The sequence below is a fragment of the Gopherus evgoodei genome, chromosome 3 (genome assembly GCF_007399415.2).
Source record: "Gopherus evgoodei ecotype Sinaloan lineage chromosome 3, rGopEvg1_v1.p, whole genome shotgun sequence".
Lineage (NCBI taxonomy): Eukaryota > Metazoa > Chordata > Testudines > Testudinidae > Gopherus > Gopherus evgoodei.
Window position 1 is genome coordinate 109,605,276 of NC_044324.1, and position 12,605 is coordinate 109,617,880.

The 12,605-nt window shown below is 41.4% G+C and overlaps 1 protein-coding gene across 6 annotated transcripts in view; it reads left to right on the plus strand.

Annotated features, from left to right (window-relative positions):
- L3MBTL3 (L3MBTL histone methyl-lysine binding protein 3) overlaps positions 1–12,605 on the plus strand; it is a 157,113-nt gene that overhangs the window by 129,548 nt on the left and 14,960 nt on the right. For all 6 annotated transcript variants that reach the window (XR_003999591.1, XM_030556290.1, XM_030556291.1 and 3 more), the window contains one exon: positions 9,773–9,864. Coding sequence is in view for 5 of the 6 variants with exons in the window: in XM_030556290.1 (XP_030412150.1) it covers positions 9,773–9,864 (92 nt within the window). In the remaining variant the exon portion in view is untranslated. The remainder of the gene's footprint in view (positions 1–9,772; positions 9,865–12,605) is intronic.

Consider the following 12,605-nt stretch of genomic DNA (forward strand, 5'->3'; position numbering starts at 1 on the left):
TATGACTGATTGGACAGAATCTGTTCATGAAACATATAATTAGGGCTATCAATCGCAGTTAACTCAAGCAATTAACCCAAATAAAATTAACTCGATTAAAAAAATTAATCACAATTAATTGCAGTTTTAATCACACTGTTAAACAATAATAGAATACCAATTTAAATTTATTATAAATATTTTGGATGTTTTTCTGTGTTTTTAAATATATTGATTTCAATTACAACACAGAATACCAAGTGTATAGTGCTCACTTTATAGTATTATATTTTATTACAAATATTTGCACTGTAAAAAAGATAACTGAAAAATACTGTTTCTTTTCACCTCAGACAAGTACTGAAGTGCAATCTTTATTGTGAAAGCGCAACTTACAAATGGAAAATTTTTTTTTTGTTATGTAACTGCACTCAAAACAATGTAAAACTTTAGAGCCTATAAGTTCACACAGTTATACTTCTTGTTCAGCCAATCACTAAGACAGACAAGTTTGTTTACATTTATGGGAGATACTTCTGCCTGCTCCTTGTTTACAATGTCACCTGAAAGTGAGAATGGGCGTTCTCATGGCACTTTTGTAGGTGGCGTTGCAAGGTATTTACATGCCGGACATGCTAAACATTTGTATGTTCCTTCATGTTTCGGCCACCATTCCAGTGGACATACTTCCATGCTGATGACGCTTGTTAAAAAAAAAAAATGTATTAATGAAATTTGTGACTGAACGCCTTGGGGAGAATTGTATGTCTCTTGCTTCATTGTTTTACCCTATTCTGCCATATATTTCATGTTATGGCAGTCTCAGGTGATGACCCAACACACGTTCGATTTAAGAACACTTTCATTGCAGTTTTGACAAAATGCAAAGAAGGCACCAAGATGATATTTCTAAAGAAAGCTACAGCACTCAACCCAAGGTTCAAGAATCTGAAGTGCCTTCCCAAATCTGAGAGGGATGAGGTGTGGAACATGCTGTCAGAAGTCTTAAAAGAGCAGCACTCTGATTCAGAAACTACAGAACCCGAACCACCAAAAAAGAAAATCATGGCATCTGACTCAAATGATGAAAATGAACATGCGTCAGTTTGCACAGCTTTGGTTCGTTATCGAGCAGAGCCAGTCATCGGCATGGAAGAATGTTCTTGGGAATGGTGGTTGAAGCATGAAGAGGCATACAAAGGTTGAGCATATCTGGCATGTAAATACCTTGCAATGCCAGTTACAATAGTGCCACGCCAATGCCCATTCTCACTTTCAGGTGATGTAGTAAATAAGAAGCGGGCAGAATTATCTCATTTGTCTTAGTGATTGGCTGAACAAGAAGTAGGACTGAGTGGACTTGCAGGCTCTGAAGTTTTACATTGTTTTGTTTTTGAGTGCATTTATGTAACCAAAAAAAAAATCTCCATTTGTAAGTTGCACTTTCACAATAAAGAGATGATGCACTACAGTACTTGTCTGAGGTGAATTGAAATATACAATTTCTTTTATCTTTTTTACAGTGCAAATATTTGTAATAAAAAATAACACTATAAAGTGAGCACTGTACACTTTGTATTCTGTGTTTGTAATTGAAATCAATATATTTGAAAATGTGGAAAACATGCAAAAATATTTAAATGGTATCTATTATTGTTTAACAATGCAATTAAAACTGATTAATCATCTTTTTTTAATTTCTTGATTATTAATTTTTTAATTGTTTAACAGCCCTACATATAATTTTTTAAAATATAGGACGGGGGAGGGAGAAATGCTATGTTATGTTGGATTCCTTAATCTCTCTCTCTTTTTATTTCACATGAAGAAAATATTGTGTAAATATTCTATTAAATGAGTAGACAGGGATATTAAACTTGCCATGCTTGAACAGACCAATTTGGCCATCTAAATCAATATTCCACTTTCAAGAGTAGTTTAAACTTGATGTTTCAGGCAAAATAGAAACTCCCCTCTCCTCCCCCAATATAATTATGGTCAGAAATTAACCAAAAGTCTGTAGAATGTCCTTCTCCACATAGATTCTATGGACATTTTAGGAGAATCTTTGTAAAAAGAAAATTGGAGCTTGTAGAATTAAATTCAGTCAGAGCCTATGAAAACATGAATAAAGTTACACATTTATTTTGTAGTTAATTTATTTTAAATAAATAAAATTGACTGTTATTTCACCTAGATCAGTCTACTTTTTCCCAAAATTCTTCCCATAAGATTTTTCATACCTGTTTCCAGATCTTGCACCTAAGATCACCTAGTTCCCTCAGATTTTCCCAGGCTGTTTCCATTAGAGATTTTCAGACTTTCTCTCTTTCCCTTCCTCCTAGACATCCATTTTTTTTTAAATGTTCGTTAGAACATTCAGTTATTTGCACCTTTAAAATCTGCAACTTTTTCCCCTTGGGACAACCTTTCAGATTTCTCCAATATGCATTCCTCCAACATCCTTCAATCAGTTGTTTTTTTCATATGCATTTTTATTAAGTTGATACTGAAATATATATATTTTACTGGCATCATGCAATTTTTAGAGAAAATAATTCCCATGCTTGCTTGCTCGCTCGCTCGCTCTCTCTAAAACACACTCAAGTGAATTTACTTAGCAAGTGAATTTAAGTAGTAAGAACAAGACAAAAAAAAGAGGAGCAGAACAGAAAATAGCTCCATGTTCAATCCTGAAATGACCTGTGCTAATATGTAGGCATATATTTAATCATATAATTCTAGCAAAGCAGACCATGTTTCTTCAAAGGGACAAAACTGTGACTTTACACAGACTCTCTCAAGATAGATCCGTCGGCTTGTTGTAGTGAAGAGCAAGTTCGACTTGTTCTTTTGTCTTCCATTTTTCTAGGATATTATTTTTTGTGAATTAATGAAGTTGTGACTACATCCAATAAATCCCTTATCTCTTCATTGTATCAAGGAAATCAAATTAAACTGTGTAACCTGTTGCCAGACACTTTGAACTATCTGGCAGTTCCACAGCTTGTGTCTGAGTGAACCATTCAGCTCATCAGAGTTTTTATGATAATTTGCATTTGGCCATCTATCCACATCTTTTCTGTAATCCAGCATATCCAAAGCAGGATCTAGTCTACAGCCCAGCATCTCCCATGATTCTGATAGGAATGGGTTTATTCCCTTCCTGTCTTCAGTTTCTGGAGGCTGTGCAAAGCTGCAGCATAGTCTGTGCTAGACACGCTCCCCTTTCCTGCTTCCTACCAAATCTTCTGCCTCGGTGGCAGTAGTCAAGTGGTGGTTTGCTCCACTCCTGTCTTTTTCTGTTTGTAATTTGTAGGTGTTTGGGGGGCAGTTAAGGTGTTTTTATTTATATTCAAGCCTCCTTTCCTGCTCCTGGTCCTGGATCTGAGCAGCACAATGGTCACAGCTCCTGGAGCCTCTGTTGCAGTTGCTGTTCTAACCTTGCTTCCCCACCAAGCTCCTCTGCTCCCCTTTGAGGCATGACAGACCAACTATACAAGCAGTGGGCAAACTCCAAAAGGTGAACTGCATGTTAGCCAGCTTTCTCAAGGCTGGCAGAAGGTAAAACATGCCCAGCCTGTACCCAGCCAGCCAATCCTATCTATCCTAAGGCACACTGCTCTAAGTCAGACAGGCATGTTGGGGCTGCTGTCACCCCAAGTAGCCTTGACTCCACTGCAGAAAAACCTGACCAGGGAGAGGCTCTGGGAAGTAGGAGGACTTTATCCAGCAAAGCCCGGGGATAAGTCCTGGGGTAACAAGAGATCTCAAAGCTAAGACCCTTCCTGAGCTATGGGTCCCCCCACAAGTCCTAAAGTGAGTCCTAGCATCCCTCGGGAGAGCAGCAGGGCTCCTACATGGCTCTCCTTCTTTACACCGTGAATCGGGGTTTTCATGATACTCTGAGGTAAGTCCTGCAAAACCCAGAGACTCTGGGTCTCAGAAAGGCAAAAGCAAATGTGTCCTTCACAAGGCAGTGAGTACTGTTGTTAAATTAATCTTAATAAACTAGCGGGGTGAAAATTAGGGGTTTATCCCCTTTCTCCTTTGCCTTCTCCCCCAAGGGACTGATTGCTGGGGTTTATCTTCTTCACAGAGTCTCTTTCACAGTGCTCTGTACCACACTTATCCTTTCTCGCCCCCTGACTCTGCAGTATCTCAGGGCATGCAGAGACTCCTGTGCCACCCTGCCTTAAGCTGCAAGCTAAGAGAAATTGTGCCTGTCTGGCTTTCAGCCCAAGAACCCTCACTCCATCAGGGAAAGGGACTAAGCTTTGAGGCAGCAACAGAATGCGAATTGTGCCTTCTGATCATGAGCCATAAACTTTTGCTCTGCCAGGGAAGGGAGCTCACACTCTGAAAGGCAGAGAAAGGATCTCCCTGTTTACTCCTCCCCTGCTCCACAGACTGACTCTATATTAGAATCTGGAGCACTTCAGCTAGCCTTTTGGCAGACCAGAGGCATGTGTGGATTCCACTCCCCACAAAGTTGCACCTTCATGGAATTACAGAGAAGTAAGTGAGAATTCCTTTCCCATGTTCAAAATTACCCTGATTTCTTGAGTAAAGCTCCAGGTGGTACTAGGTTGCTCCTACAGCACTTACTTGGGTGCTAGCCAGCCTAGTGGAGTAAGCAGGCAGCCTTTCAGGCTCCCAGGGACAGCTGACAAGCTGTTTTCACAACTGAGGTATGTGTTTCAGTAACTCTCCTCTCTGGTGTGGTCCCCAGACCAGGATCAACAATGTACTGCCTCCCCCCATAAACAGCCAGGGGATGAAGTAGCACACATGCAAAAAAACTATCAAATTTTTCTAAGACAGGATGTCAATCATTGGCATGCGAGGAACATGTTAATATTAGTGAAGCATATCTTTCTTGTCAAGCATTATGATAATATGTTTTCCCATTGTTGCCTCCTTTGAGGGCATCATAAGATCCAAACGAGGACACCTGATTAAACCAAAAGTTAAACTAAGATATTTGTTTATATACGTAAAACAAAAAAAAAATATTGGGGAGCCTACGGTTGGTGCAACAGTAGCTCCATCAGTCACAGCTTCAGAAGGGTACTTCCTTCCAAAACACTCCAAATACCTCAAGAGTAGCACACTCTGCAGCCTCAGCTATAACTGTTCAGACCAAAGGGTTTTTTTTTTATATTTAGTAAGGAAAGCCTATTTTGTAGTAAACAAGCGGCTCATCTTCTAGGACAATGATCCTTTTTTGCTGTAAGACATCTCTGGTCCTATCTTGGTCAAACTCTTGATGTGATTTGTCACAAGCAGTGGATTCTAACTTGGTTGCTACAAGGATGTTATGTTATGCCAATGAATAGTCATCACTCATCCTAATTGAATATCTTGTGCTTCCAAACTTACAGGTGAGGAACTGTTGGGAGAAACGTTAGAGAAATTAGTAGCTGATGCTGCAGAGAAGCCTCAGCTTTGGGGTCAAAGCCAGCACAGCAATCCATTGGTTGCTACCAACCCCAGTGGTAACCAGAAAGAGATTATGACCCTGTCGGGTTGGGGAGAATCTGGAGCAGAAGCTTCCAAGGAAACCTAAATGAATTTTCCTCCAAACCAACAAAATCCTAAGCATGACAAAGATTCTTCCTTTTGATCCACCCTCCCCACCCAGAAACTTAAGTAGGTGTAGCAAAGCAGAGCTCACAGGACTCTGGATAGCCGCCCCCACCCCCCACCCCAAGCACATGGTTTTGCAATGACACCAGGAAAAGCTTCCTAGTTCTCTTGATAAACAGAGTTGGAGCGGAGAAAGACAGTAGACAGATTATAGAAGATCTAGGATCTGATATTCATGCTGGACAAATGCATGAGCCATTCATAGCTCAGCGTCTCTAGCTACTGGATCTGCTGGTCTCGCACATATGGGTCTCCCCATAGATGAAGTCACATGCCAAGTGTCTCCAGGCCTTTCTTCTGAGAGTATGGGACCATTCCTCTGTATACATGCAAATCTAGGGACTGGATTACCTAAAATGATGGACAGTCCCAGGGACCGTCCAGAGGGATCTTCCCATATGCGTTCCAGGCCTGCAGGTTCTCAATAGATGCCAGTTTGGGAAGGAGGGGCACTTTTGGGACCAAGAACAATGTAGGATATCTGAAGCTCCAGGAGGAGGAACCACAGTTGCCAAACAAGCTCTGTTGAGATTTTAGAGTTACCTAGAGGACAACCATGTCTTGGTTTGTCAGCCAGACAACATGACCACGGTTGCATGCATTCACAACCAAGGGTGAACAAGAAGCGATGGAGACCATGGAATGGGAAGACAAGACTCTCCCTTAACTAAAGACAATACATGTAAAAGGGGAGCAGAACCAAAAGCAGATACAAAGTCAACTACGAGTGATATTTGAGCCAAGAAGTCTTCACTCTGATTTTGCAGACATGTGGTCTCTCCTCAGTCAACCTGTTTGCCAATTGCAAGAATGAATAACAGCCACAATTCTTCACTTGAAAAGCAGACCCCAAGTCAATGGAGTCAGATGCTGTGTTGACAGATGGAAGCAAAGCCTGTTATACAAATTTCTTGCCCTTCTCTCTCCTAAGAATGGTGATCCAAAAGATAAGTTGAGAAGAAGCAAGAGTAATTGCATTAAGTCTGTACTGACCATCCTGGTTCTCCAGTCTGATAGAATTGAAAGCTGAAACACCGTTTCATCTTCCATCAAGACCTGACATCTTTTTTCCACAGTCCATTCCTCCATCCAGCCCCAGATAGTCTTCAGCATTAGGCTGAGTGGAGCTGTCTTCCTAAGTGATCGGAACTCTGCTCTTACCCAAGAGTTTCCACTCTAAAAACTACTCCTCTGTGTGGACCAAGCTCAGTACATGGTGCCAAGAGTGCGGTGAAGATCGAAGGGACACTTGGATTCCAGCCACTTCAGACTTAATTCAGGAAAGTATGGATAAGGGCCTTCAAGCCAGCACCATGGCACACCTGGTATCAGCCCTAAGTAATGTACTACTCACAGGACCCTCAGGCTCCTTGGCGAAACCCTCAGATTTCTTAAAGCAATCAGATTGACTATATCAGCCATCAGACCTGTTTTCCTGAAGTGGGACCTACCACTGGTGTTGAAAGCGTGTAACCAGCCTTTGAATCTCTGACTTCCTTCCTTCATTCTGCCCAGGATCCATGGCAACCTCATGGACTGAAAAAGCATGCACTTCCATCACAGAGGTCTGCAGGGCAGCCTTGTGGGCATCTATTAACACCTCTGTCAGACACTATGAAGTGGACTTTCTGTCTCTACAGAGGTCTCCTTTAGCAGGAAGGTACTGCAGTTGCTGGTCCACACATAGTCTTGTCATATGAGCAATTACAAAAGGGTAGGTCTTTCCTATTTCTTATGTTCATTTTTCTATCCTTCCCTACTCCTGTTCATTGATCACTACTTCTCATACATGTCAGAATTGTGGGAGATGCTAGGCTACCGAATGGAAAATTTATAATAATCTTTCTGCTAGGATCATCTCTCACAATTCCAGCCACCTTAGATGGCTTCAGAGCCAAGGGTCAGCATTTTATTTGGATGGTTACCATATAGGCAGTGGCCTATTGTTCATAGTTAGTTGGCACTGAAGTTGTTGTTACTAATAATTTTGTAAGAGTTTGTTTTACAGCTTTGGAATGAATTGTCTGGCAGCAGGCAGGATGGGGTGAGCATGGCTGCACAAGCTGTGCTGCAGCTTTGAACAACCTCTGGAAACTACAGACAGGAGGGGAATAGCCCATATGTATCAGAACTGTGGAATTTTTTGTTCCAACGCTCAATTTTTTAAAATGTCTTTAAAACATGATCGTTTTCATAAGTGTAAGCTTGTAATGGTGCATTTACTTAATAATATTTTTGCATGGTATTGTGCATTCATATGGCCAGTAATTGTAAGTGTCGAGTAATTGCAAATAGCTAGTAATTCTGTTTAATGTGTATTCAAGTACATATGCAGTTATGTGTTCAATTTTGCAGTTGAGCCCCTGTAGATTTAATTATGTTTGACTCAATCCTTGTCCGTATAGAATTTTCTCTATTATCTCTTCATGGCTTCATGTTCCAGGTAGTCCTTTTCTTCACTGAGGTATATTTTGAGGAACTCTATCCACAAATTTATATAAGAAGGATTCTTTACTTAGTCCTCAGATACAGACTCAATACTATCTTCAACTGGTACTCAGAAAGCTGACTTCCATTTCCTTCTGTCACAATTCTGAGTATCCTGTGTACAAACAATTATTTATACTAGAAAAGTTTGGTTTACAAAGTATTTTCTGAACTTCAATGTGTGGGAAAACTGCAGTGTTCATATGGAATGATCAAGAGATTAAAACTGAAGATAGATAGATGTGTTGGCAGGATTGGACCCAGAAGCATATTTTAGAAAATTGGGCAACTATAATTTTAAGGTAGATTTATAGCACTTTCACAGCTGCAAGGGAAACCTAACATAATAAGTACTCAGCTATGGAAATATTTACAATTAAGAAATAGGAATGCTCAAATTTGAGGATTAAATAAAGCCAATTTGCAAAATAAGTCTGAGATTCTTTAATTGTAATGCATTTAACCAAACTGGATAAAGCCCACTATACGGATATTTCTACTAAGATGGCTTTCTGATAAATAATTAAAAGTCGGCATGAACTTTGTCACTATGCGGTTCCAGTGTTAACAACCACTGAGATAAATGGGGAAGTCGTGTGTTTCTCAGAGCTTTCATTTCGTTGTACAGTCCGTGTACTGCAGCAGTTTATATTCATAAGACATTCTCTGCACATAGGGTTAGAAACCTAATTTTTATATAAATAAAAGCTTGAAATCTACAGCAACTCTTTACATTTGTGCCAAAGCATGGAATTCCTGCTGTACATATTTGAATTGTGCTTAGCTTTAATGCCCCTAGTTATTTTGTACTCTAATATAGCATAAGATGTAGATTTTTCTAGTCCATTAAGTTCACTTGTACTATTTTTTTCAGTGTATCATGTGCAACACTGCTGATGTCAGTGAAGTTGTGCCCATCTTCCTGACGTCTAATTTAAGACCAAAATATTTATATGTATTTTAAAAATAGCTTCTGAGACCAGGTTACACTGTAAAGTTTTGTCAGCATAGTTATGTCAGTCAGGGGCAGGGGGCAGAGGGGGAAACCACACCCCCTAGCCAGTATAGCTCTGCTGGCAAAACCCTCAATCTATACACAGCTGTGCCAATAAAAGGGTGCTTCTGTCAGCATTGTTAGCACCATTCAAGGAGGTTGAATTGTTATGCCAACAGAAAAACTCCTTTTGTTAGCATAAACTGCATTTACACTAGGGGATTCTGCCAATATAGTTAAACCAGTGAAGGTATACCAACAAAGCATGTATTGTGTAGACAAGGCCTGTGATAAGACAAAGGGTCTGTTGGTCATTGAGCAACTTTATTTTGCGTTGGAGGTGATGCAACACCTACATTGCCTGCCAATCCTATGTACCTATCTTAATTTGAATGTTTTGCATTGTGGAATCTCAGATCAGATTTACAACTTTGAACACAACAAACTAACATGTGATTTTTATTTACATCCTTTTTGAGCCTCCATTTCAGAGTTTGGCCAGTAGGAACTATTACACATCTGCATCAATGGGAGTATATTATGGTTATAGTATAGTGTTATTCGTGTAAGTAACATGGCCTGTAATAAAGTTAATAAGGGCATTTGTGACATTTAAAAGATTTAATGTAAGTTAATAAAAACTGAACACCTTGTTTTCCTCAGAGGAGGGCAGCAAGCTAAGGACTCTGCTGAAAAGGAAGAGTGTGAAGAAGAGGAGACAGAAAATGAGCTGTCAACCTTAAATGAAACTAGAGGTAACTTAGCAGTAATTTTATGTCTGGCACTAAGATCTGCAATATAAAAGCCAAATGATTTGTGAGCTACTATTTTATGATTCAGCTTATAGGCCAAATTCAATGTTGAAATAAGGAGGCACAATGCCATTGACTTCAAGTGAGTTGTGCCCTTTTATACCAGCAGCATATTTGATGCCTGTGGTTTTTTTTTGTCATCTTGTGGTCAGGGAAGAGTGTGCCTAGCACTTTATCACAGCTGTAAAAATGAGTGCTGAATTGGCTACTGGCATACAAAGTCTCATTTTAAGATTATTTTTCTCCGCTGAGTTTGCAAATAGCTGATTGCCCATGCTGAGTAGTATAAGTTTAAAATATATCTGCTCCACCAAAAAAACTATACTGAAAGAATATTAAGGATGCAAAGTGAAGCACTTCAGAATCAGGGTTTGCCAAAGTTAAGGGTGCCCACACGGCCACAAAGGGACCAAGAGAAGGAAATGGGCACCTAATTCCCATTGGTTTTCAATTAAAGTTGGGCCTCAAATCCAGTTATGCCCCTTTGAAAATTCCAGTCATAGTCCTTATTTGCATGATTACTTAACATTATTTCATACCTCATCCAATTGGTAGGTTGGACATTGTTCAGAGAGTGTACATGAAATAAGGCAATGTTCCTTTGGACACTGCCTCAGTTATTATACATCCCCTCCATCGAGTCTGACCTTGCACCAGTTTTACACTGGTACAATTCCATTTACTTCAGTAAAGTTACTGCTGATTTACATTGGTAGAATTCAGAGAAGAGTCAGGCCCATCCTATCCATTGAGGGCCTAAATGTTAAATTAACATAAATATAGAGTAAAGCCATTGACTTCAATAGATTTACTCTGGATTACACAGTAGCGATTATAAACAGATTACAGGCCAAAAGAAGATAGGCACTAACTCTGTGGGAGCTTTGGGGCTGGAGCACCCATTGGGGAAAAAATGGTTGGTGCTAAGTACCCACTGGCAGCCCCCATATCAGTTCCCCCAAGCGCCTTCTGCCTGCAGAGGGCCCCACAGATCAGCACCTCCCACTCCCTTTGTCTCCCGCCCACTGGGATCAACTGCTTCGCCGCTGGCAGGAGGCTCTGATGGGGAGTGGGGAAGAGCGAGGATGCAGCGTGCGCTCAGGGGAGGAGGCGGAACTGAGCAGGAAGAGGTGGGGCAGAAAGAGGCGGGACAGAGGTGGGGCCTTGGGGGAAGGGGTGGAGTGGGGGCAGGGCCTGGACAGAGCCAGGAGTCAAGCACCTCCCGGCACTTTGGAAAGTCGGTGCCTGTGGAAGATACAAATCTGCAGGACTACAGTCTCATTCACTCCATACCACAACTTTAGTCACTATTTGCTGTCTAAACTGCCGGTTCTCAAGTATCATTTGGAAAGAGGCAGTTGGTGTGAATTAGCAAGAGTCAGCCTTAGCTTGTAAAAGGAAAGGGTGTCTTTTGAGTCAGCTTAAAGAAATAAAGACAATGTCTGCTCCATCAGAAAAAACTGAGATACTCTTAAAAAAAAAAAATCTGAAATATTTTCATAATGTGAGAATCTGTTACGCTCTTAAAGGAGCATTAAAGAACTCGCAGCCTAGGGGTGGGGGAGCCAAGTTGGCATTAAGAAGGGTAATCACATAGCAAATGTGAAAAATCAGGACGGGGGTGGGGGGTAGTAGGTGCCTATATAAGAAAAAGCTCCAAATATTGGGGCTGTCCCTATAAAATCGGGACACCTGGTCACCCTAGCATTATGCCACTTTTGCAGTCCACTGACTGTGGACTAGTCCAGGGACCGTGCATTAATGTAGACAGCTCTACAGATGTATCTAAATTACAGCAGCCCCACAGGGTTCCCCTCTGGGCTGCCATACTGCCCAGAATCTCTACAGCGCTGATGCTAAAACCCTTCTCCTGACATGCACGCCCCTTTTGTATCCAGTGGCATGCCTCCTGCCCCAGGACTTGCAATTGGAGTCCTGCCATAATGCCTGTGTGGAGGAATCCTCCCATGGCCAGAGCTAGGGATTTTAGAGTGGTGTGAAGGCACTGGAGCAGTAATGAGAATCTTGCCCATAATGTATTTGCATTAGCAGCACCGTGCTAATTAATGCTTAAATCCCAAATCAAGATCTTATATAAAGGTGGTTTGGTAATTAATTATTGCTAGTCTAATTGGTAGAACACAAGACAGAACCCATAGTTCTGATCTTTTTCTGAGTCCTTGGTTATTTTCAACAAAGTTACCCAAAGGAGCTTGATAGGGTCTGAATTTATTTTCTAACTAATTAAGACTCTTAAAAAAAAGTCATTAAGTGTGTTAGTGTCCAAGACTGAATTTTAAAACACAGAAATTACATTACTACACCTCTACCCCGATATAACGCGACCCGATAGAACACGCATTCGCATACAACACGGTAAAGCTCTGACACGCTGCTCTGAGCAGCATGTTAAGGGTGTCGGTCCAGGATGGGGCTGAGGGATTTGATAAGGGGCAGAGGGTCTCGGGGGGTGGTCAGGGGCTCCCTCCCCCCAGGGTTTGGGGAGCAGGAGCTGTGGGAGGGCACTTTTGGGGGCCCTGCAGTCCCAGAGTTGCCCAGGGGATTAGCGGGGGGCCGGGAGCAGCCCTCTCTGCTTCCCTTGCCCCGGCCCCAGCTGTGTTGCTCGGGCAGGGGGTTTGGGGGAAGGGATCCCCCCGCACTTACCAGCAGCTGCGGAAGCGGAG